The following is a 26,421-nucleotide window of genomic DNA, read 5'->3' on the forward strand; positions in this document are numbered from 1 at the left end:
GAACTTGCCTATTGGAAATTCTCATTTGCCCTTGAACTTGATGACATGTTTTTGTTTGAACTTAATGGTGACCTTTTTTTCTTACTTTGAATCTGAACTTGGCAATGGCACTTTTTTGATCTGACCTTGGCAAGTCTCCTTTACCTGTGGCCTAGATAGAGATAGACGTGTAAAGAAATAGGTGGATAGACAGACAGAGATAGATGGGCAACTAAAGTGACAGACAGCTAGAGATACACAGACTGATGTACCTAAGGAGACAGACAGAACTCTAGAAATATAAATAGCCACATAAGACATCTAGAGACAGCCACACACTGGAAGAGACACTTGAATGAGATAGGCACCTAGAGAGAGATACATAGACATCTAGAGAGGTGGAGAGAGAAAGACAGATAGATATACACACCCATCAACAAAGAGAAAGTTAGATACAGGCAGACACCTAAAGACAGAGGAGAGAGAGAGACATTGGATAGGTAGACAGACACCTACGGTGATTGGGAGATATGCAGATACCTAGGAGAGATAGACACCAAGAGACATACACCTACCTTTCTTATATATATACACACACACATATATATCCTCAAAATCTTTGTGCATGTTCACTGCACAAACAAAACCAATGCAACCAAAATTAGAAGACAAACAAAAAACTGGGAAAAAATCTCTGATAAAAGCTTCATTTCTCAAATATATAGAGAACTGAGTCAAAGTTATAAGAACACAAAAATTCAGTCAAATGATATGACTAGGCAATTCTCAGATAAAGTCATTAAAACTCTTTAGTCATATGAAAAAAGTGCTCCAATTCACATTAATTAGAGAAATACAAATTAAAACAATTCTGAGAGTCCATCTTCACACCTATCAGACTGGCAAATCTGACAAATAAACAAAATTATAAACTACTGAGTCTCTATCCCCAAAAGATCAAAGATGGAGTAAAGGACCTACTTGTACAAAAATATTTATGAAAGCTCTTTTTGTAGTGGCAAAGAACTAGAAACTGAAGAGATGCCCATCAATTGGGTAATAGCTAAACAATTTGTGGTACATAATTGTAACGGAATACCATTATGCCATAAGAAATGACAAACAAGACAATCACAAAAATACCTTATATGAAGTGATGCAAAGTGACGTGAGAAGAACCAGCAGAACGTTGTACGAAGATCAACTGTGAATAACTATTAACAATACAAGGATTCAGGACTCGTGAGGAAAATGGTTATCCACTGCCATCGAAAGAACTGATATAGTCTGAATTCAGACTGAAGCATACCATTCTTCACGTTATTTCCTCCATTAATTTTTCTCTAGTGTAAGCAATGTGTTTTTTTTTCACAACATGGCAAATGTGGAAATATGTATTGTACGATAATACATGCATAACTTGCATATTAATAATACCTGCCATCTTGGAAAGGGGTGGAAGAGGAGAAAAAAAAGATCATGATATCTATTACCTTTCTAGACATGTGTGTGATACACACACGCACATACATATAATCTGTTTCCTATCTTTCTAGACTTGTTTTATATACACATACACATAATCTATTTCCTAATTTCCAGACTTGATTTATCTATTTAAAATCTATTTCCTTCCTAGACATCTTGTTAAACATATATATTAAAATTGTATTTCTTACCTACCTTTATAGACTTGTCTTATACACACACACATACAAAATCTACTTCCTAGACTTAAATGTACATATGAAAAATCTATTTCTTTACCACATTTCTAGACTTGTTTTATTTTTATATAGTGTCTATTTTCTACCTTTCTAGTCTAGTATATATGTATGTATGTATATATATATATATATATATAAATAATCTACTTCCTACCTGCTTTTCAAGACTTGTGCTTTATATAGACATATATATGTGTGTATATATAGAGAGAGAGCTATCTTGTGTGTATAACTCTTTTCATATATATAAAATCTGTTTGCTAACTGCCTTTCTAGACTTTATTTTACATTTATATATATATAAATAACTTATTTATTACATACCTTTCTAGGCTTGTTTTATATATCTACTTATGAAGATTATATAGATATATCTACTTATCTATCACTAGGTGTCTGTCTAGCTATGTGGGAGGCACTAGAGCAGGGGTTCCCAAACTCTTTTGGCCTCCCGCCCCCTTTCCAGAAAAAAATCTTCCTTAGCCCCCTGAAAATTAATTTTTTTTAATTTTAATAGCAATTAATAGGAAAGCTAAAGGCACCTGTGGCCATCATCGCTCCCCCTGGATCGCTGCAGCACCCACCAGGGGGCGGTGGCGCCCACTTTGGGAATCACTGCACTAGAGATACAAAAACAAAATGAAAAACAGTGCCTTTCTTAAGCTAATGTTCTACTGGGACAAGACTTGAATTACTTGCATGTCTGTATTAGGACCCTGGGAAATTCCTTTCTCCAATTTGGACAGGCCTCAGATTCCACCAATGTAAAATAAGAGGGCTGCTGGTTATGGTGGTTCTCCTGTCACACCTGATTGCCTGAGGAGGGGCAAACTCACCCAAGTAGGGAAAAACGGAGCAGGGCAAAGCTTCCATACTGATTAGCGATGGAAATAAGAGCCTGTGAATTGGCCCTTTCGTCCTAGGTGGAACAATGAGACCTCATCTCAAGTGATTTACTAAGACAGGCTCTACGGGTCTTCATAGGTCTGGTGAGCTATGATTTTATGACAGAGCATTTCACAATGGCTGTATCCAAAATAAAGACAACACAGAAATTGACACACGATGAGAGGACTCAGTATGTATAAGAACCTTCCAGAAATGGTAATTTGCAGATAGTTTAGGATCATAGGCTGTAAGCTAGAAGGGACCGTGTTAGTCATCTCATCCACACCTCTCAGAGGCCCAGGTCAGGTGGCAAGCCTAAGGTCCCTACTCCACCACCAACATCTCTGCAATCTGGTTTACCATTGCACCACAGTGCCATCTGTCAGGTTCTGAAGTAGGAAGGGCCTTTAAAGAAATCGTCCCCAGCTCCTTCATTTCCCAGAAGCCCATGGAAGGGAGATGATTGCCCCTCAAGGTATCCTCCATTCGCCCCAATGATCACCCTACAAAACATCCCTGTGACCTCCTGTGTGCCACTGTCTTTTGACTGGTCACAGAGCTGGGATTTGGCCCCAGATTATCGTGCCAGGAAGCAGCCACCCTAAAACGGAGCTAACGTAGGCTAGATCCGAAACTGTTACGGGACTAATGTTGAAAGGCAGTAGCTGTTGGTGGGTCGGGGAGGGAGAAAGAAAGTAGCACTAATCAGGAAAAAGTACAGCAGAGTCTCTAAGTGGGGAGATAAGGAAAGAGCGTTATTGAATCTCTGTGACTAAAAGGATTGTCATTAAGTAACGAAATTTGGCACTGGCACCGGGAGAGAAGAAATGAATGTAAAAGGCCTTAAAGACATCCAATTGCTGGACATGGCCAGGGCGTGGGAGCTGGTACACACTTAGGATGGTTTGAGTTTTGTTTATTGCTAGCCAGCTGGAGGATCGGTGGGAGGACCAGATTATAAATGCAGGCCTTGCAACACCTAGGCCAGGACTGGCCTTAGTAGCAAGAGCTAGTTGACACATTAATGGGGAATCTGAATTGCACCACTCTAGATAAGAATATGCCGCTGGAACAGGATGTGAAGTTCAGGTTTTTCAAGAGGTCAGATGACTGCTTTCTGGAACAGATGACTTTAGAACCCTCCAGAAAAGAAATCGGCTGGCTGGGGAGAACAACGACTAGGAAGCATCTGTGTTCAATAGTGACTAATTACAGTGACAAGCAAGGGAGTCAGAAGGACTCTGTTTGACCTCTAACACGTATGGCACCGACTAGAGCTTTGAGACCTTGAAACAGGCCAGCTTTCTCTTTGGGGAAAATGGGCATAATACTGGCCAAGACATATTTCTTTGTTTGTTTTTGTTTTTGTTTTTTTTTTACATTTTTAAACCCTTAACTTCTGTGTATTGGCTCCTAGGTGGAAGAGTGGTAAGGGTGGGCAATGGGGGTCAAGGGACTTGCCCAAGGTCACACAGCTGGGAAGTGTGTGGACCTCCCGTCTCTAGGCCTAGTTCTCCATCCACTGAGCTACCCAGCCGCCCCCCAAAGACATATTTCTTTGGAAGGAGCACTTGTTCTCCTATCAGAGGCCCCCGATCAAAGAACCAGCAGCCTGTGCTCCTTACCACCTCTGAGACTCTGGACAAGTCCCTATCCTTCTCTGAGCTTTAGTTTCCCCCTCTGCCAATGGACAGAGTTGGACTGGATGAGGGTTAGGTCTTGTGACTCCCCTGGGGTTACAGGGAAAGCGCTTTCTAAACCATGAAGCATGACAGCAATGTGACTTCAGCCTGGGCACGGGCAATCTTCCTGGACCCAGTGTTGGTTTTGGTTTGTTTTTCGGTCCTGACGTCTGATTTCTATGGAGGGGGGAATTAGGGTGTGGAAACTGCCTCCACTGGTGCAAGTCAGCGACTGGTCTATGATGGTAGAGTAGAGGTAGCGGGGACCAACCAACTACTCCCCTTTCTCTGCACCTCTCAAAGGGCCAAAGAAGGGAGAAACATCTGTACGGTGGGCCAAGCACTTTTTACAATTAGGAGCTCACTGGATTCTCCCTAGGAACAAGGGCAGCTTTCAGCAAGCCAATGATCAATAAGGTCCTAGCTGGAATTGGCCACTCGCCGCAGGGCCCCCGAAAGCTTGACTTCTGGACAGAGAGCGGAGAGCTTGCTTCTGGCCCCTAAGAATTCGCTCTTTAGTCTGAACACTAACCCATAGGCTCCCTCATCGGGTCGTCTCCACTGCCAGGAGGGGAATGCTCTCCCCAAAGCTTAGTTGGCAAGGCGCCTTCCCATCAGTGTTTCCATGTCCTTCCTGGGCTCTCACACTTTCTCCCTTACATTTGGCCACTTAAGGTGCTGCTACTGGCAGCTGTTCATGCCTGTCACACCGGTCTATGCCTGAAGGCCTCCAGCTTTTAATTGGCCTTTTGAAGCAGCAGTCGAGCCTTCCATGGAGTTCCCAAGCATCTATTTGGGGGAGGGAGCGGTTCCTATTTCAAAGAAGAGGCAGAAGGAGGCTGCAAATGGCTAACAATTAACTTTTTTAAAAAAGTCCTGCAAAGAAAGGTCCCCTTTTGTGTTTTTTTAAAAGATCGACGCTTCCTTTCCAGAAGCAGCTCCCACCGTTTCCCTCCACCATAGACTGTGGCAGAGGCCAAATCTGTGTGGAGAAGACAAGGAAAGGAAGTCTCCACCTGATCAGCGAAGCCATTGTGTAAAGGACATCTGCTGGGCAAATCTCCTTAGCCAGGTTTTGCTAGATCCCAAGTTTATGAGAGACCAAACAGGCACAAAATCCTTGGAATGAATGAGAGGTATTATGGCGTGTAGGGAAAAGAGTGAGAGGGCCCGAGTTCAAATCATGACTCTTCTTACTATTTGTGTGACCTTGGGCAAATCCCCGGATCTCTTTGGTAGTTCCGTTATCTCCTCCGTAAAAGGAGAAGGGTGGGATTAGCTGTTTCTGAGGACCCTGACAGCTCTGCAGCTCTCCATTCTCTCAGGTGCCTTCCTGACCTAGGATCCTGTGAGGACAGACGAGCATCTCATCACGGTGACAAGAGTCCTGGTCCTCTCACCACCTCTGCCCCGATTCTCCTGTTGACACACTATGAAGAAGGGGGACCTCTGAACAGGTACGGTTTGGCCCTCGACATGTCCAAGTCGACAGCAGCCAAACATTCTCAAGCAAGAGTCAGAGACCTCTGTTCCGGGCGAGACTCGGCCCCTCTCTGCCAGCCCATCTCTCCTCTTTCGAAGGAAGGGCCAGACTCGCTGGCCTCTGTTGCTTCCTGTCAGTTCAAAGCTAAGATCCACCCTAGTAGGAGGGCGGCCAACATGGGCCTTGTCTGGGTCCTGAAACATAGCCCCTGTGAAGAGAGGAGCGCTCCCTGGCAATAAGGTCGCCATCTTCGCAGTCACATTTATCCTCACCGGTCTTCCCCCAAATAAATAAGGCAGCATGAACTCCTCCTTCCCACTTCAGGACTCCCGTTACCCACAGGACACGCCGCCTGTGGCCATCGATGACTTTGGCTTCTGCGTTCATCCAGAGAGCAAGTTTTCCTCCTTTTTCCTTCCCTTCCTTTTCTCTCCTCGAAGCAGCTGCAGTTTTTACATCTGCTTTCTGTTTCAAAGTAAATCTTCTTATGCCCTTTACTCAAAGTAATTGTTTAAATGCCGGTTCACTCCCCAACACCGACTTTCAAGTCAATAAGCTGATTATACAGCCATGTCCTTGCCCAAAGTTTGAATCACACCAAGGAATACGTAGCCTTAAAAGGAAATGTTGTGTTTTTCCCTCCCTCCCCTTGCATCCTGTTATTTAAGCTATTTTAAGTACTCGTCTGGAGAAAGCAAGGCCAGAACTCCAGTGGGTGAGATTCTAGCCGCTGCTCGACACGGCTCCAATCCAGGTGGCCCAGGGGGCTAGGAGATACCTGCGAAAAACAGGAGTGTGGGAGCACGGGGCCCGGGGAGGGGGCCGAGTTGGCCTTGGACGCATCGAATGGCAAGAAATAAGAGAAATCGGGGTCCTCGGTGTCGAGGAGGTAACGGGGTTGGGACGGCCAGGGAAAGCTTTTTCATAGGGAAACGCAGAAATGCTTTCATCTTCAACTCAGTCGTTGGGTTAGACCAGCATTTCTTCCTCTGATTTTCACTTGGACTGGGCTTGAACACACACATGGGGGAGGTGCTCAGAGGATCAGGGGAGCTCCTGGTTTGCCGGGAAGGAGCCCGGGGCTCACTGATCTGAGAGGATTTGCCAAATGATGACTGTGCAGCAGAACAGAGTGTGCCCTCCATCTCACCAGGCAGCTAAGTGAGCGGAGCCTTCCTTGGGCATGAAGGCTTTTCAAAAGGCAACAGCTAAATAGCTCCAGATGCTTAGCTGGACATGAGCTTTTTTTGTTCTCACAGTCTCCGCCTCCGGTTGAGGGAGCCCACTCGACAGACAAACAGAAGTGGCGGCTTAATCATTCCCAGCTGAGGCTAGACTGGGGCCTGCGGGGCCTGGGCTGGATTCCCCCAAACACCAAGTCGGCCAAGCTCTGAAGGTTGACTACCAGCAGACAAGCACGAAGCTTAGGTCTACCTACCGAGTTCATATAACAGAGTGGCTGAGTCTGGAGGGCCTCGCCCTTCCTCACCCCAACCCAGACACAAAAGCCTATGGACACATGGGAAGAATGGAGCTATGAGACACAGCCACTGCCATGCATGGGGCCTCCTAGTGCCCTCGCTTCCTTTCTTGCTGTGTGTCTGCCATCCTCGAGGACCAATGACATGACCGGGTGAGGTCTTGACTTGATGTAAGTGAGGCAGAGTGGCACAAAGGCATTGGGAAAGGGAAAAGCTAAGAGACAACAGCTGACCTCTAAATCCAAAAGTGCCGAGTTCAAGTCCCACTGGACATATTTGAGGCAAATCTTTAAAAGATTCTAAGTTGCAAGAACAGTGGTCCATGGGCATTGGTCAATGTCAAGTTCTTTGGACACCCAGGTTAGGTTTGTTAGCCGCCTCTGACCTCTGCATAACTGCTGGTGTAGCCACTAGGCTACCTAAGCTGCCCAGAGAAGTGAAAAGGGTTGACCCTGTGCCTGAGGATTATTTTTGGTGGCTTTGTAAAGGCTGAATTGTAGAGGAGAGAGAATGGCGGCAGAAAAGCCAGCTAGAAAGAAGTAGCCCAAGAGAGATGATCCAGGGGTGCTGGCTCTAGAAGAGGAGAGAAACAAGACTTGGAAATACAGGGTATATATGGGGTGAGTGGCAGCTAAATGAGAACTCAATGCCACCAGACCTGCTTACACGAAACCTTTGTTCCCTCCCTTCTGGCCAATTTCCCTGAAGGGGACGCAATGATGGCAACTTGCGTCCATTCACACACATACAGCTGTACCGTATTTCCCAGAATGACTCACCGACTTTTGCAAAGGCCTCCCTCAGTTCTTCAAGTTCATCTTTGGAAATCTGTTGGGTGGAACCAGCCATCTCCTCAACTGAGTCAGAATCTGCAGAGAAATCACAAAAGTCCAAAAAATTAGTCATTTAGGGGTTGGATTTGCTAAGGATTTTTTTTCCTCATACTGGCAAAAGCATCACCTGAGGCTGCTGTGTAAAGGAAAGCAGCTCTGTGAGCACAGAAGCCTGGAATGGCAGCTTCACAGAGGAAGTCTGTTCCAGAAGTATTTGTTGATCGTGTGCCTTCTCTATGGGGTCCTTCCAGGCTTGTGGGCCCTTTCCCCAAGCCCCTCCATCTTATCTGCCCTTGAAGGAAAGACCCTGGACTTGCCCTTTACTATCCTCCCATCTTTGACACTGATTTCCTTTCTTGCTCCTCCAAGAAGACCTTCTAGACCAGTGATTCCCAAAGTGGGTGCCACCGCCCCCTGGTGGCTGCTGCAGCGATCCAGGAGCGGTGATGGCCACAGGCGCATTGATCTTTCCTATTAATTGCTATTAAAATTTTTAAAAAATTAATTTCCAGGACGCTAAGGAAGATTTTTCTGGAAAGGGGGCGGGAGGCCAAAAACATTTGGGAACCGCTGCTCTAGACCTTGCCTTTCCTCCTGAAACCCCCTCCATCTCCCTTCCCAACTATCTTGGCTGAAACCTTCATTGAGTTTCTCACTGACCCACTGAGCTTCCAAACCTTCTGGATATCCTCTTGCGTTCTCTCCTTCCCAAGACCAACTCCTCAAATCGGTCACCATCTCACTCTAATCTTCAGCTTCCCCCACATCTGGCCACAGATTCCTTCTCCTCTGCTTTCCAATGTGCCCATTCGCTAGCTTCTATCATCTCCTCAAATTATCAGACTTTATCACGTCTCTTTTCCAGTCTCCACTGGCTTCCTTCCACCCCTCTCCTCTGGCTTACACGCTAGACCTGTGCAATCGGGATTCTAATCTTATCACTGGATTGAAGCTCCTCACTCCTAAATTAGCAGGCATCGCTTCATTGCCAAATGAATGGATGGTTTTTGATCGGCCTTCATTCTTCCTGACCTTTCTCTATTTGGCAACACTGCTGATGACCTTCTCCTCCCAGACCCTTGTATTTCTCTGGGCCCATTTACGGGACTCTGTCCTGCCTGTTCCTTCCCCATCTCCCTTTCTAGGCTATCATCTCTAGCATGCCTTCTACTTGGGTTTGCTCTATCCTGGGCCGGTTTCTCTCTCAGTGCCCCCCGTGAATCTGGTTACTTCTATTTTCTTGCCTTTCGGGGTCTATATGGCTCCCCCAAAGACTTTCCCAACTAGATGTCCTGGGGACATCTGCAGGTCAGATCTCATTCTCTTTCCCCCACCAAAGCCCCCCTTCTTTTCGACTTCTGTAGTCCTTTCAGAGACGCAAGCATTCTTCCACTCTCGCAGGTATCTAAGCTAGGAGTCATCCTCGGCTCCTCCTTTTTCTTCATCCCACATAGGAAACCCAATTTGATCACGTCTGTCTCCACAGCACCTCCTCTCTCTAACCCCTCCTCCTCTATTGCAATCACTTCCCAAATTGGTGCCCCTGTGCCTCAACTCTCACCCTATGCCAGTCCATCACTCATACAGCTGATCAAGTGATCTTCCTTCGCTCCAGATCAATCTGTATCATTTCCCTGCTCAGTAAATTCTAGCGGCTCCCTCAGCCCAGCCTCTCTTTCCCCTCTCCTCGTCAGAGGGCCAAGCAAACTGACCGCTCCATTGCCCATCACTGCGGCTTTGTCCTGGCTGTCCCCCTTAGAGCCCTCCCCCTCTGTAACTGTCTGGTATTTGTTGGTATTTAATGTGAACGTACTTTTATATGTGCACCGTATCTCTGATGACAGAATGTAAGCGCCTTGAGAGGAGGGACTTTTTTCTCTTAGATACACCTCCAGCGCCCGGCCCGTACCGCGGAAAAGCGTGCGTAATCCAGGAAGGAAAACAACAATTTCCTCTCCTCTCTCTGGCATGCAAGCAAACATTTTCCCACATACATAGTCTACTGGCAAAATACGGATGCCTCCATCAGGATAAGAGGGGGGCCTCGTGAGCCAAAGAAAGTTAGTTTCTGAAAAGGATAAAGGCTAAGGCTAGCACCCATTGGCTAAAAACAACAGACAAGAAATAGGTGTGCCAGAGTGGCTCACGCATCATGATCTCATTTGTCCCACTCAGCCACCTTCCGTTGTTCACCTTCAAAGTATTCCCCCTTTCTAATAGCCAACTGTATAAGGATTTCTGGGGATACAAAGTAAGACCAAAACTCAAAAGGCCCCATTAGCCCTCCCTCCCTCCCCAGGAATGCTAGTCTAACAGAAAGAGAGCACACAACCGACCAAAGACGGGGACAACTGAAATGTGAAAGCAGGGGGAGGGCTGATTACTCTCAGAAAGACCTCGGCCAAGTCTCTTTACCACTCTGAGCCCTGTTGGCTGTAGCTGTAAATTCAAGGGAGATGGGTGGACTAATAATACAGACATCAAACTTGGGGCCTGATTAAAATTTAATTGGAAAATGTTGGACAAAATCAATAAAAATATACAAGGCCGGGGGGGGGGAGGGGGACAGCTGGGTAGCTCAGTGGATTGAGAGTCAGGCCTAGAGATGGGAGGTCCTGGGTTCAAATCCAGCCTCAGACACTTCCCAGCTGGGTGACCCTGGGCAAGTCACTTGACCCCCATTGCCCACCCTTACCACTCTTCCACCAAAGAGCCAATACACAGAAGTTAAGGGTTTAAAATTAAAATATATATACAAGGCGGATAATGTTTGTTTGGTCGTTTTCTAAGTCACCATGGAAGCCCTTTCAGCTCTGAATCTGTGGGCCTATGACCAAAGGGGCCTTGAGGGGCAACCTGGCAGAGTATAGGGAGAGACGGAAGTTCCTGCCATCAAGGAGGCCTGAGGGTAAGTCCTACTTCTGCCATAGAAGTTGCCCAACCTTGAAGTGCTCCCCACCACAGGCCCTGATTTACAGAGAGGCTGCCAATGTTGGGGGGGGAGGAGCGCATGTGGGGAATGATTCCCCATCTGGGCTCCAGTCCCACTCTCCCCAAAGGAGATACTGAGGATAACAGAAGCCAGTCCTTGGTGGGAGGTGCTGGATGCGCCACGGCATGGAGTGACTTGGACCACCTCTTGGCCATCTACAACTGGCTCATCCCTTCCCTTTTCCTCTTCCTAACAGGCTTCTCCTGCCATGGCCCTACCTGTCTGTGGAGACTCCCCGCCTTTCACATCATCACACGATAGGCCATTCTTAGACTAAAAGAGGGCTGACTGTCCCTCACACCAGCGCTACAAAAAGCGCCACAACTACCTTGTTCTCTGCCATTTAGGGTAATTGTGGCTATACGGTGCAGCCTCGTCCCACTCAGGCACACACGGGTCAATGAGTCTTACGTCCTTGCGTTCTCATGAGGAGATGACGTGTACGTAACACGGGCCCATCAAGCAGCACGAACTCCAGAAGAGTCAGAAAAGGGCATTGCCCACCCCCGGCCACAAGCCTCAGAGGAAATACGGCTACGGCCAGGGACGTCTCCCTCAGAGCCGCTCCAGTAAGGGCAAGGCCCTGACTGGAACCCGAGTCTCCTGAATCCACTGTGGGCCACACACAGACAGTGAGATGTTGGCAGTTATGTTGGGCCAGGAAGCCCAGAATCAGGAAGAGCTGGCCTCAGCTCCTGCTCCTGATATTCAAAAGAAGAGCCATGTGGCCAGGGGCAAATGTCTGGAGTGGGCCACAGATCTGAACTGCCCTGTAATGGCTGTGTAACCACCAGCAGCAAGTCACATGGTGTCTCTGGGCCTCCTCGCATCCTCTCAGCCTTCCAAAGCATTTTCCTCCTCTAGTCCCAGCCCCCAACCCCCACCCCAAGGCCAAGCCTCCGGAAACTCCCTGGGACTGAAAACCCTTGAAGAAAGCTCTTACCTTCTTGGCCCAGAAGTGGGTGAGCACCAGGGTGAGCCTTTGGGGTAATCCCAGGACCTGAAAGATGAAGAAAGAGATCAGCTGCGACTCCCCCAAAAGCCCTCAACTAGAGGGTCTGCTGTAAGGGGTATGGGTGGGGGGGGCCTTCTTCACTCCCGCTCCCTCCGATGTCTGGTAGAATTCGGCCAAGCAGACCAGAAACCATGACTGCATCTCCTGCTCCACTCCCAACCACACCCTCTGGGAGGAAACTCCGAACCAGTTCCATTGTTTTTCCCCAGAAAAACCAAACCAAAGCCCAGACCTCTCGGCTTCAGCTGCTATGATGCCCAGAATTCGAGATGAGGCTCCAGTTTCCCCAAGGTAGAGATTGGGGTCGTCATTCAGGCAATGGCCGCACACAAGATGCCTTTACGTCAGTGCTCAAAGCCATGGCCCTTCATCCCAAGGGGCTGCAGTGGGAGCTGGACCCAGCACGCCTTCCCCCACTTCCAAGGCCACGTTCCTTTTCTCGGCAAACTCAAACCCATAGCTGAGACGCACACGCACACACACACACACACGCGCACACACACACACACCTTCCTGCTACAACTGCAACAACTGACAACCAGAGAATTAGTGAGACATTTTCCCTTCCCCAATCGCTGCCAAGACCAAGAGCTGCCCTCATCCCCGCACCTGAGACAAACCCTGGCAGAACATCAGGACTCTGCCGTCAGGCCTGGACAAGTGACCTCCTGCATCACTGAACATCAGGCCCGAGCACTTCCCTTTGGGCCATCCAATCAACTGAGCCCAAAGAGGCACAACTTGACCAAGACAGGCAACACAGACCACCTCATCCCAGACCCCCACCCTACACAAGACTGGCCCCTTCTCCACCCAAGTGGAGACCCCGAGCCTTCCACAGGTTTCAGGCCCCCCCCAAACCCACCGGCATTGGTCCTCCCTGCTACTTCTTCCCTTGCCACCTCCACACCCCTTCCCCCCTTCTCTTTTCCCACAATAAAGCCCTGCTGCCCAACTCCACTCTGTCTCACATTGGCTCTTGGATCGGACCCCCGTCAGGCAGAACTGACAATTAGTAACTCGTGAAAAAGGCAGCAAAGAGCAAAAGAGCCGGGCATCTCCCAGTTAATGTCCGCAGGAGGATTCGAAGCCCAGTGGTCTTCCCAAAGGTGGTGACAGGCTCTTAGACCACACACGAGACCGCTCAGCATATTAGTCTCTGGGCCACAGTCACACAGACCATCAGCAGCCCAGCTAAGATTTGAACCCGAGACCTCTGACTGCAAATCTAGCCCCTCTCCCACTGAACCATGGGGAAGCCCTATCCTCCTGGCCTTCTACAAACACTGTGTACCTGGCTGACTCTGCTGCCTCTCCCTGTAAGATGGGGATTTGACATCCACCATCACAGGCTTATTGGAAGCCTGGAATGACGATATCACAGACAGAAGCTACAGCAAGGTCAGCAAGCAGCAGCTCTATTGGGAAGATGCAAAGAGAAAAGGCAGGGGGTGGGGGTTCTCACAAGCAGCCTTCCTAGGCATGGCAAGGAGCACTAGGACGATGCTTGGCAAAAATTGGGGGGGGGGGGCAGCTGGGTAGCTCAGTGGATTGAGAGACGGGAGGTTCTAAGTTCAAATCTGGCCTCAGACACTTCCCAGCTGGGTGACCCTGGACAAGTCACTTGACCCCCATTGCCCACCCTTACCACTCTTCCGCCTTGGAGCCAATACACAGGATTGACTCCAAGATGGAAGGTGAGGGCTTAAAAAAAAAAAATTGTGTGTTGCAGGCATGTGACACGGATGGGGCCACGCCCATTGGCCAGCAAGAGGCTGCTGCCTTGGCAAGAAGAGGCTCCAAGTTCAAATCCAGAAGCAATGAGGGGCTGAGAGCCCTTCTAGCTATGGATCTAGGATCCCAGGCATGCAGAAGTCATCTGTGATCGTAGGCCAAAAGACAGACCAAGAACCCTGCTGTGTGTGTATGTATGCCAAGAGGGCAGGCATTGGAGCCCATCTAGATGGTGTATCTCACACAAAGCACCTCCCATCTCCGTGTAAAAAAGCCGGGGGGGGGGGAGGGATGGAGAGCAATGAAGAAAACCCCCAAGTCCTCTTTCCCAGACAACCTAGATTCAAATATGAGAAGAGGAGCCCCAAAACAAACACCGGGCACAACTTCAGGGCGTCACCCAAGAGAAATGGTTTGCCTATGAAGTCATCCCTAATGACCACGTTTGGCTTGGCTAACAATAGAGTAATTAAGAAACCACTGGCAGGCTGGCCTGCCTTCCACACACCCTGAGCACAAATCCCTCCTGAGAAACACCGGGCCTGCTTTCTACCCTCCCTGAAACTGTAACTCTGGAAAGGTTTGCTTTGAGTTTGCTCGCTCTTTCTTTTTTTTTTGGGGGGGGGGGCAGTTGAATAAGCGTTGTCCCATGTAGTCAGTGATTTAGGACTGCCACTGACTCTCTGCCTCCCAATGTGGCCCAACCTTCACAATCCCCCAATGGGGAAAGAGACTTACCCAAGGTCAAACGCAGAAAATGAAAAAGTTGCTCCCTTTCTTTGTTTCTGCCTTTTTGTTTGGAAGAAGTAACCTCAGGCCAAGAGGGCTGGCTGTCATAGGCACAGGTCAATGGGAGGCTCTTTCCAGGCCCTGGCTTGGCAACCCACCCACTTATATACTGACTGGAAGTCTTAAAGCGAAAACCAAGGAAGAACGCCTGTGGGGCCTCTTTCTCCTCCCTCGCCTCAGTCACAGAGGTGTCCAAAAAGGATGTCAGCCTGTCCTGGTGTAGACAGCAATCCAGACCACCTGCACCCATTGGCACACATACCGCTAGCATCCTGCCTAACCCCACGCAGTCCACACAGCAGGATTTCTGGAGGGTAGCTAGCCAGGTTAGATAGGGATGCAATGGCCGGGAGGCAGACGCTCCCTTTCCCCCCACCAGCCTCTTGCCCAAGCTCCTAGCAGCCTTTCCGAGTGTGTCCATTGGGATGTTCGCCTCAAAAACTGTCTAAAAGGCAATGGGAGGAATATAAAATTCGGAATCCCAGGGCATTTGGCCTCTGAGCTCCACTCGAACCAGATGGCACACTGAGGTCCCCTTCCAAACCTCCGTTTTTGTCATTTGGGGATTCTAGAAGCCCATTTCAAAGTGCTGTAACGCCTGGCCCTTTCCCAATTCACTTTTCACCCAGGTACCCGAACTGGCTCCAATTGGCCTGAATTTCATACCACTCTCTTCTGTGTGCTCTCCGTTCTTGCCAAATGGAGGACTACCCCCAGGAGGTACTTACTACGCCATTGCTATTTTGGTATCCCAGTGCCCGACAGCAAGCACCTAAGTAGCGCTTGTTGAAAGCACGGGAATATAAGCTCTGGAAAAGACACGCTTCAAGTACTCTGAACAGTTAGATTCATTTCAGTCTTACTCCAAAGGAAACTCCACAGAAACAACCCAGAGCTCAGGAATACTTTCCCAACAGGGACACAATGAGACTAACTAAGACCAGCCTGTGGGGAAAAGGAGCAAGCTGCTAGTGAGGAGCAGAGTGACAGGCAGATGGGAGGCCTGGCCTCAATATCCAGAGGACACGAATTCATTTCCTGTATTTGACAATCTTCATGTTACCCTGGGCAGGGAGCTTCCTTATCTGCAAAATGATCCCTACCCTCAAGAGACTGTTGTGAGGCTCAGAAGAGACAAGGTCTGAAAAGCACTGTGTCAGCTACTGTTATTAGCCTTCTCTCTCAAGGAGCAGCCAACCCCATTAGCACGGGGCACCTTCTGCGCTTAATTCCACCTCTTCAACTATTAAAGGCCCACGAAGAACCTCCTCTCCCCATCTGATCACTGCTAACAACCAAAAGGAAATGGCCAAGTACTCCAGGATTCTCACTTCCTTTGAGGAGAGTTGTTCAAAGGCCAACTCTGGAGACGTCTATTTTCTTTCCACAGTAAAGGAAAGGAGTATTGGTTTGGGAGCTACTACCCACATGACCTTGAACTAGCTGCTCAAGCTCTCTATACCTCAGTTTCTTCATTTCTTTTTATAAACTCTTACCTTCTGTCTTAGAATCAACACTGTGTATTGGCTCCATGGCAGAAGAGTAGTAAGGGCTAGGTGATGGAGATAAATGACTTGTCTAGGAATACATAGCTAAGAAGTGTCTACATCCAGATTTGAACCCAGGACCGAGAGGTCTCTAGGTCTGGCTCTCAATGCACTGAGCCACCCAGCTACCCCCAGTTTCCTCATTTCTAAAATGACACAGAGAAGAGGAGGAGCAGGTGGCCTCTACAGTCCCAGCATTAGAAATGTGATTTTAGGATTCTTCAAGGAGGAAATTATCTTGGCAGGCTGGAATATACAAATCAAATGGAATCTTGGGAAGGGCTGATCTTAAAAGCAAAGAGCCCCCAAAAAAGCAGAAAACGGGATGCAGCAAACCCACACTATTCTTTCCTCCAAGCTCCTCAGTGGCCATGATGGTGTGGAGCCTTCCTGAGGCCAGGAATGATTTAGAACAGTGATTCCCAAGGTGGGCGCCACCGCCCCCTGGTGGGTGCTGCAGTGATCCAGGGAACGGTGATGGCCACAGGGGCATTTATCTTTCCTATTCATTGCTATTAAAATTAAAAAAAAATTCATTTCCAGGGGGCTAAGGAAGATTTTTTCTGGAAAGGGGGTGGGAGGCCGAAAAAGTTTGGGAACCGCTGATTTAGAGGATCAGACAGCATCTGGCCCACCCAGGGACAGTGTCTACCTCCGACTGGTTGTTTTTCATTGACAAACTTCTGTATAATCTACAGCAACAACAAGCCAAGAAGCTGCCTTTGACCCCATGTTCTCCCTCGGTTTCATGACAAGATCCTGCCCATGCCAATCCATTTCCTTGGAAGGAAATGCCAGTTTAAAGAAAGTCTGAGAAGGGATCCAGCTAAGTAATCCATTCCATTCATTGGACATCAGTGACAAAGATGGGAGAATCAACAGACTAAAAAGTGGAGAAGATGCGTAAATAGCAGTGTGACATACCGTTTTCCCCATCAAAGCCAGCGAGGAACCTCCACATTGAACTGTAACATGGCCCCAAAGAGAACAAAAGGGAAAAGCAGCTGGAGTGGAGATCCAAGATGGAAGAGACAGGGCTGTGAGAGCATGAGATATCAACAGGCAAGTTATCTGAAAAAGGAAACTAAGCCTAAGTCATGAGCACTGAGAAAACAGCAACTATGACCTCTAGGTCATGCGCCAAATCATCTTAAGACATGAATGAATCAAGGGCATCCTCCGTGAGGTGAGAGTATTATTGGTAAGGAACAAACAGGCATCTAAAGGCAATAGCCACAAGGGTCCGCATTTTTACCCTAGAAAGAAGCCAGTACTCGTTCACTTCCAAGCTTTCCAATACTAACATTCTCCCGATGTTGTTATCTGGAAGCAATACAAAGGCGACAATAATCTAAGAATTTAAAATGATCATTTCCCAGAGGCAGGCAATGGAGAGGCATAAGGTGGGTGCACAGGCTGCAACAGAGAATCAGTGAAGAGATCTGAACAACAGGAGCAAAGGCAGTTAGCAAAGAAATCTATAGAAAGAAGAGAGCACGGGCTGGCCACAAAGCAAGAGATGCCAGATGGACCGAAGTCAGAGTGCTCTCTTGGTAGCCTCATGTCAGAAGAAATCAAGCAATCAAGAAGGGCCTCCAACACACTGGGAGGCAAAGTTAGGAGAGGATATGCCTTGCCACAGTCATGAAGGATGAGGAAAGGACTCCCAAATTGACGATCTCACATTTCTCTTTGAGTATGTGCTGTGTGATCCTAGCTCAGAGTCTTTGAACTAAAAAGGACCACAGATGTCTCATTTAATTCAACTCTCTTCATTTTACAAAGGAAGAGACTGAGGTTCAGAGTAGCTATGCGAGTTGCCAAAAGGTCAAATAGAAAGTACAGGATGTGGGAAAGACATTAGGGTTCTATGACTCTGTAGTCATACTGTAGTCAACTGCACCAAGATGCTTCCCTACTCGTAACTGGAGAAGAAAATCCTCTATAATGGGCCTGAAAAGTAAGTCATCCAGCCTTTGTTTGGACACCTATAATGAGGGGGAAGCGACTATCTTCCAAGATAGCCTATTCCACTTTTGGACAACAGCTCTCTTGGGAGATAAATTGTTTTTCCTGTCTTTACCAAGCTTAGATCTTCAAGTTGTGCCCATAGTTTCTGATTTGGTCCTCTGAAGCTGCCACTTCATTGCCTCGGCCAGGTCACGTCCTGATTTTGGCCTCTGTTTCCCCACCTCCAAATGAAAGAGTGAAACTAGAAGATCAAGGGAAAGCCAAGGGGTACGGTGGATAAAGCTCTGAACTTGAGGTCAAGATGCTCTGAATTCAAATCCAACCTCAGCCAATACTGGCTGTGTGGCCCTGAGCAAGTCACTTCACCTCAGTCTGCCTCAAATTCCTCATAGGCAAAATGGGGATAATAAAATGAGATGAATGTAAAGCTTTTGCAATCCTTAAAGTACTACAAAAATGATAGCCATTATTAGGATTATTAGCTCCTTGGTCTTTGCTCTGAGTAGATTATACAGTTCCAAACTCAGCATGGAAGGGTTTAGGAGCCCACAAGACAGGCAGGTAATAGCATTTCTTGAGGTACCCATTTGGATCTGGAAAGAGGCCCAGATTCCACCCTCAATCTTTGTGTCAGACACTGATCCTTCTCTCAGGGAGTTTAGCTTATATTCTGATGTAAGGGGGGATGCTTGAGCTGCATCTGGAAGAGAGAAAGGCATTCAGTGAGGTGGAGGTGAAGGAGTAAACGGCAGGTGTGGGTTACAAAGGCATTGCAATGGGAGATGACGCAGTATCGGTGTGTGAGGAACAGAGAAACCAGTTCAGCCAGACTGCAAAATCTAGGAGGAGAAATAATGTCCAATGGAATTAAGCGAGGGAGGCAAGGGCCAAGTTGTGAAGGACTTTCACAACAGAGGCATCAATAGTAATCACTGAGGTAAAAGGGAGATAGATATTAGAGTTGATTAAGAGATTAACAGTCAGACTTGTGAGGGAAATGACTTTGGTAGCTTCTGGAGAATTGACTGGCATAAGGAAAATAAATAAGAGACCATCGCAACAACCTAAGCAAGACCTGGAACATGGTGAGAGCTGTGGGAGAGAAGAGAAAGGGTTCCACAGGGGAGATGATGTTTTGGTAACTGACTAGATCCATAAAGTGAGGGGTGAAGGATGATGAACCGTCAGAAGAAATAGAAAAGTTTGGAAGAAGAAAGGGCAGGAGATAAGGAATCCAGTTTGGGGAATGTTGCATTGAGAGAAGTTTCTAGGACATCCAGAATATTTAAAACAATAATGAGGCAACTGGTGATATGGTACAAAGGCTCAAGGGAGAAACTGGGGCTGGCTATGCATAACTATGAGTAACCCCTATAGAAATTATCACCATCCCATGGGATTTGATGAGGTCACCAAGAGAAAGAAGGTCCAGGACAGAGCCTTGAGGCACACCCACAGTGACTGGGTGTGAGCTCTCGCAAACTTGAGAAGTGGTCAGACAGGTAGGAGAAGAAACAGGAGAGTCATAAAATCCCAGAAGAGAAAGTTTCCAGAAGGAGAAAGAGTACAGCAGAGATCAATAGCAGAAACTAGGCATAGGCCAATCCACACACCAGGATAAAGTCAAAATGGATACTTGAAATGTGAAGGATGGGGGCCTAGTAGTACCAGATCTTAAATTGTACTATATATAAAGCAGTGGTCATCAAAACGATATGGTACTGGCTAAGAGACAGAAGGGAGGATCAATGGAATAGACTTGAGGTAAATGTCCTCAGCAAGCTAGTGTTCGAGAAACCCAAAGATACCAGCAGCTTTTAGGACAAGAACCCACTACAAACAAAACCAATGCAACCAAAATTAGAAGGGAAGCAACAAATTGGGAAAAAAATCTTTATAACAAAAACCTCTGACAAAAGTCTAATTACTCCAATTTATAAAGAGCTAAATCAATTGCACACAAAAAAAAAACTTGACCCATTGCCCAACTGATAAATGGGCAGGGGACATGAATAGTCAGTTTTCAGATAAAGAAATCAATAAGCATATGAAAAAGTGTTCTAAATCTCTCATAATTAGAGAAATGCAAATTAAAACAACTGGTGAGGTACCACCTCACACTTAGTAGATTGGCCAATATGACAGCAAAGGAAAGTAATAAATATTGGAGGGGATGTGGCAAAATTGGGACACTAATGCATTGCTGGTGGAGTTGTGAATTGATCCAACCATTCTGGATGGCAATTTGGAACTATGCCCAAAGGGCTTTAAAAGAATGCCTGCCCTTTGATCCAGCCATACCACTGCTGGGTTTGTAACCCAAAGACATAATAAGGAAAAATATGTGTACAAAAATATTTACAGCTGCGCTCTTTGTGGTGGCAAAAAAATGAGGAAAATGGTGGGGGGGGGGATCCCTTGATTGGGGAATGGCTGAACAAATCGTGGTATCTGATAGTGATGGAATACTATTGTGCTAAAAGGAATAATGAACTGGAGGAATTTCATGTGAATTGGAAGGACCTCCAGGAATTGATGCAGAGTGAAAGGAGCAGAACCAAGAACACATTGTACACAGACTGATACACTATGGCACAATATAATGTAATGGGCTTCTCTACTAGCAGCAGTGCAATGATCCAGAACAATTCTGAGGTACTTAAGAGAAAGATGCTATCCACATCCAGAGAAAGAACTGTGGGAGCAGAAACACATAAGAAAAACAACTGCTTGATCACATGGTTCGATGGGGATATGACTGGGGATGTAGACTCTAAAATGATCACCCCAGTATAAATATTAATATGGAAATAGGTCTTGATAAATGACACATGTAAAACCCAGTGGAATTGCTCGTTCACTGTAGGAGAGGGGAGGGAAGAGGGGAAAGAAAGAAAATAAATCATATAATCATGGGAAAATATTCTAATTTAATTAATTAAATAAATGAAATTTTTAAGGTTGAAAACTTGATCTAGAAATAAAGGGTGACACCATAAACAAATTAGGAGAACATGGAAAACTTTCATTGTCAGATTTATGGATAAGGGGAAATATGACCAGGCAAGACACAGAGAACATTACAAAAAATGAAATGGATAATTTTGATATTAAATTTAAAAGGTTCTATACAAACAAAACCAAAATGCAACCAAGACTAGAAGGGAAACAACAAATTTGAGGAGAAATATCATAGCAAGAATATCATAGTGAGGCTTCATTTCTCAAATATACGGAGAACTGAATCAAATTTTATAAGAATACAAAGCATTCCCCACTTGAAAAATGGTAAAAGAATATTAACAGTTTTCAGAGGAAGAAATTAAAATGATCTAACCATAGTCATATGAACAAATGCTCCAAATCACTGTTGATTAGACAAATGTAAATTGAAACAACTCTGAGATGCCACCTCACACTCTCAGATAGGCTAGCATGACCAAAAAGGAAAATGATAAATATGGCAAAGTATGTGAGAAAATTGGAACACTAATACACTGCTGGTGGAGCTATGAATTGATATAATCATTCTGGACCAAAATATAGAACCAGGCTCAAAGGGCCATAAAACTATGCATATCCTTTGACCCAGAGATACCACTACTATGTCTGTATTCTAAAGAGATCTGAGATAAGGGAAAAGGATCTACCAGTACCAAAATATTTTAAGCAACTCTTTTTTGCAGTGGTATGTAAGTGGAAACTGAGATGTTGTCCATCACATGGGGAATAGATGAACAAAGAGTGGCTGCAATGTAATTACTACTGTGCCATAAAGAATGACAAGCAGGGTGATTTCAGAAAAACCTCTAAAGACTTACATGAACTGATGCAAAGTGAAGTGAGGAGAACCAGAACAGTGTACACAGTAACAGAAATAAGGACTAAAACATTATCAGCAAAGCAAGCTATCCACAAGGGACCCATGATGAAAATGCTATCCACAGTCAAACAATGAACTGCTGGAGTCTGGTTGCACATCAAAGCACACCATATTCCACTATATTTCCTTATGAATTTTTTATTACAGGTGATATGTCTTCTATCACAACACGAGTAATACAGAAACATGTAGTACACGAAAGCATTGATGTAAGCTTCATCAGACTACTTAATTTCCACAGAGTGATGAAGTCAAGAAGTCAGAACAGAGGCAGTTGAGGTCTTCTCAAATAGTTTGGTCACGAAAAGAAAGAGATGTATGGAATTGCGCGTTCTAGGAGTTTAGCAGAGAAAAGGACCAATAAATGGATTCCCTTAAGTTGGGTGGAATGGACCTGGCTTACAACCTGCATAGTTGAACAACATCCATCAGTTCTGCCCAGCAGCTTATTAGAGTGAAGGACACAGAAGGCATGAGATGGTACTGCTGAGTCTTCATCCTCAGAGTCTCCATATCTGAGAGCAGCCCCAAACAGATTAAGATGTTATATTTAACAAAATAAATTAAAATTCAGTAGAACACAGGTAATGTGCATATGTGGTTTTCTACATCATTGTGCCTAGGTTAGTGTGACCTCACTCCCACTACTCCACATCATTCTACTACATCTAATGCTTCATCTGAACTTTCTGTAAGTATCACTCTCACTTTATGATCCTGTCAGCGTCCACTGGCAATTAGCTGAAACTACAGGTAATGGCAGTTATGAAAGCATTAGAGCTTGAACAGATCTTAAAAGTCATTGAGTCCACCCCTTGTTTTACAGATCAGGAAACTGAGGCCTAGGGAGATAAAGTGACTTGGCCAGGATCACACAATTCAGAAATGTTGGAGGCAGAATTTGAATTCATTCTAACTGACCAAAAGTTTAGTCTTCCTGACTAGGACCTGCCCTTTATCCACTGTGCCATGTGGCTGCCCTAAGTGCTAATACCATCATCCCTATTTCATGCATAAGGGAACTGAGGCTTAGAGGAGTGAAATGATGTGCCCAAGCTCACTGCAACAGTAATTGTCAGAGGTGGGATTTGAATCCAGATCTTGATTCCAAGGCTAGCCCTCTAAACACACCACGCTCCTCAGAGTGGCCTAGAACAATACCCTGGCTCAGACAGACACCTGACATTCCTAATTCTAGCTCCTTTTTCCCCAGGGCAGCAATAGCTGGGATTCGCTTTTACTCCTAAATAGCTATACAACTCTTTGGGGCCTATCAAGCACCTCCATTTTAAGAAGTTCCCTGATGGACCTCTTTCCTCCAGCTATTTCTTCTCCTAAGCACTAAATAGAGATTATAAGATTGGCATTTGGGGTTGCCATTTAGAAAAGACCTTTCCAAATATTATTAGATCCACTTAGCAGACGAGAGTTTCCTAGCTGTTTCTTCTAGTCCTTCTAAGAGTTATGGTTTTAAGACTCTCTTGTCAGAACCAATTCAATTCTTTAGCATCCTCTCCTGGACTATCCCTTACCCGTGATCATTATCAATCGTGCCTTGTCAACCTCCAATTCTAAATTACATTTGCCGTCCATTTCCTTCACTCCTATTAATGGGGTCCTTAATGGAACTGTATTAGGATCACTCCACTATCTTTGAGTCATTATTTCAACTGGGCCCTCGCTGTCGCAAAGCAACCAATTCTACTCTTCCCACTATCCTACTCACCTCAAACCTCCCAGGGCTTCTCCTCCCTTCATCCTCTATAAGGAGAGACTCTCTTCTAGCTCTCCCCTCCTGCCGAATACTTGGCACCTGGTTCTCTTTATTCTTACACCGAGAACTTCCACTCATATTTCGCTGAAAAAATTGAAGCCATGTGCTGAATTCCCTCTTCCTCCATCCTCAAAAGCCTTCTAGATGTTACTGTCTCCCCCTTTACTCTAATCTCATGCCCTCAATGTCTTCTCTAGCAGATCGTTCCCCATTATCCTCCCCATGTTCTCTTTCAATTGCCTCTCATCTACAAACGTGCCCATGTCGCCATCATCTTTTAAAAAAACCCAAACACCTGACTTGATATGTGAATTCGTGCCAGTTTTCATCTTAATCCCTTCTCTCTTTTGTGGCTGCAATCTGACTCCTGAACAACCATTCTTCCAAGTTATCAGTGATCTCATCCTGGAAAAATGAACGGTCTTTTCTCAAACCTCATCTTTCTTGACATGCTGCAGCCTTTGACTTGTTCACCTTTTCCTCCTCGTTATTTCTTCCCGAGTCATCATGATACTGGTTACAACTGGTTGTCCATGCACTCCTCAGTTTCCTCTGCTGATTCTTCACCAGGCTGTACCCTTAAACAGTGGGTATCCACTCAAGGGCCTGTGTGCCCCCTTCCCTTTTTGTTTTTTTTTAAACCCTTAACTTCTGTGTATTGGCTCCTAGGTGGAAGACTGGTAAGGGTGGGCAGTGGGGGGTCAAGTGACTTGCCCAGGGTCACCTAGCTGGGAAGTGCCTGAGGCCGGATTTGAACCTAGGACCTCCTGTCTCTAGGCCTGACTCTCCATCCACTGAGCCACCCAGCTGCCCCCACCTTCTCTTTTTACTCAGTACTATCTTCATGATCTCATAAGCTCCCATGGGTTCAATAAGCACCCCGTGTGATTCCCAGATCTATACATCTAGCCCTAGGAGCCAAAATGGTGGCTTAGTAGCAGGGAAGGCCAAATCCACTCTGGCTTTCCTTCCAAACCAATCTTTAAAAAGGGCCTCAAAATGACAGGAGTCAAAGAAAGATGGAGTTATAGTGGGCCCTCCCATTGCTCAAAACTTGAGGGGGTATGGAGAGAAGGTTGATTTTCATGGGTTAAGGGGGATCTGGAAGCAAAACTGTACACAGAGACTGCCCGCCAACTACTCCCCATCCACTGTGCCAAGTTCCACAAGTGGGCACAGGCTAACTTCAGGGACACAGGCTACACCAACAAAAAAGCACCTCAAAACCATCCCTTGAAGTCCCAGACCCTGGCATCAGCTCACAGTGAGGTCTGGAAGTCCATAGCACTGGGCCCTTTCAAGCTTGTGCTGCTGAAGTGAAGAATAGTCCCAGGGCAAAATAGATCACAGTGTTGACCCCTGCAAGCCAGCAGAAGAAGAAATAGAAATCAGCTGGCAGCTTCCAGCAGAATTCTGAAGGGAAAATAAAGGCTGGGAAAATGAGCAAACAACAAAAAAACCATTTAACTTTCAACAAATTTTATGGGGAAAAAGCAAAACAATGGTGAAATCCAAGCAACTACATGCAAAACTTGACCAATTCCCCCACACACACCCCCAAAAAAGGGGGGGGGAGGAGATTGGTCTCAAGCTCTAGAAGATCTCAAAGAGGAATTTAAAAATCAAATAAGACAAGTTGAAGAAAAATGGGGAAAAGAAATGAAAATAATGCAAAAAGAAAATAACAGCTTAAAAAGCAAATTTGGTCAACTGGGAAAAGAACCACAAAAAGCCAATGAAGAAAAGAAAGCAAAATGAAAAGAGAATGGACCAAAGGAAAATCATATGGTCATGGAAGAAATTCAGTTTTTAAAAATTAGAATTGGACAAAGATTTCTTCAGAACTGGTGGGTCAAAGAACAAATTATAGGAACAATCAGTGATTTCATTGAAAAGAATGTCAATAAGTAGACAAAATATCAAAATTTTGGATACAGCCAAAGCAGTACTCAGGGGAAAATTTATATCCCTGAGTGCTTATCTCTATAAAATATAGAAAAAGCAGATGAATAGGGAGCACAATTTAAAAAACTAGAAAAAGAAAAAATTAAAAATCTCCAGTTAAAGACTAAATTGGAAATCCTAAAAATCAAAGAGGAAGTTAAAAAAATTGAAAGTAAAAGAACTATTGAACTAATAAATAAGACTAGGCGCTGTTATTTTGGAGGGCGGACAAATAAAATAGATCAATTATTGGTTAATCTAACTTAAAAAACAGAGAATCAAATTAACAGTATCAAAGATGAAAAGGGCAACCTTGCCTCTAATAAAGAGGAAATGAAGGTGATTATTAAAAGCTATTTTGCCCCATTATATGACAATAAATCTGATAATCTAGACAAAATGGATGAGTATTTACAAAAATGTAAATTTCCCAGATTAACAAAAGAGGAAATAGAATACTTAAATAATCCCATCTCAGCAAAAGAAATTGAACAAGCCACCAAGGAACTCCCTAAGAAAAAAATCCCCAGGACCAGATGGATACACAAGTGAATTCTATCAGACAAAGAACAATTAATCCCAATACTATACAAATTATTTGATATGATAAGCAAAGAAGGAGTCCTACCAAATTCCTTTTATGACACAAATATGGTACTGATTCCAAAGCCAGGGAGATCAAAAACAGAGAAAGAAAAC

General features: G+C 45.6%; 1 protein-coding gene across 1 annotated transcript in view; it reads right to left on the minus strand.

Moving 5' to 3' along the window:
* PLS3 (plastin 3) overlaps positions 1 to 12,046 on the minus strand; it is a 50,636-nt gene extending 38,590 nt beyond the window's left edge. The window contains exons 1-2 of the mRNA XM_044682960.1: positions 12,009 to 12,046; positions 8,020 to 8,109 (exon numbers count right to left, since the gene is read on the minus strand). Of these exons, the coding sequence (XP_044538895.1) occupies positions 8,020 to 8,089 (70 nt within the window). The 5' untranslated portion in view covers positions 8,090 to 8,109; positions 12,009 to 12,046. The remainder of the gene's footprint in view (positions 1 to 8,019; positions 8,110 to 12,008) is intronic.
* Between the last annotated feature and the right edge of the window lie 14,375 nt (positions 12,047 to 26,421).

Source organism: Gracilinanus agilis, chromosome X, assembly GCF_016433145.1.
Source record: "Gracilinanus agilis isolate LMUSP501 chromosome X, AgileGrace, whole genome shotgun sequence".
Taxonomy (NCBI): Eukaryota; Metazoa; Chordata; class Mammalia; order Didelphimorphia; family Didelphidae; genus Gracilinanus; species Gracilinanus agilis.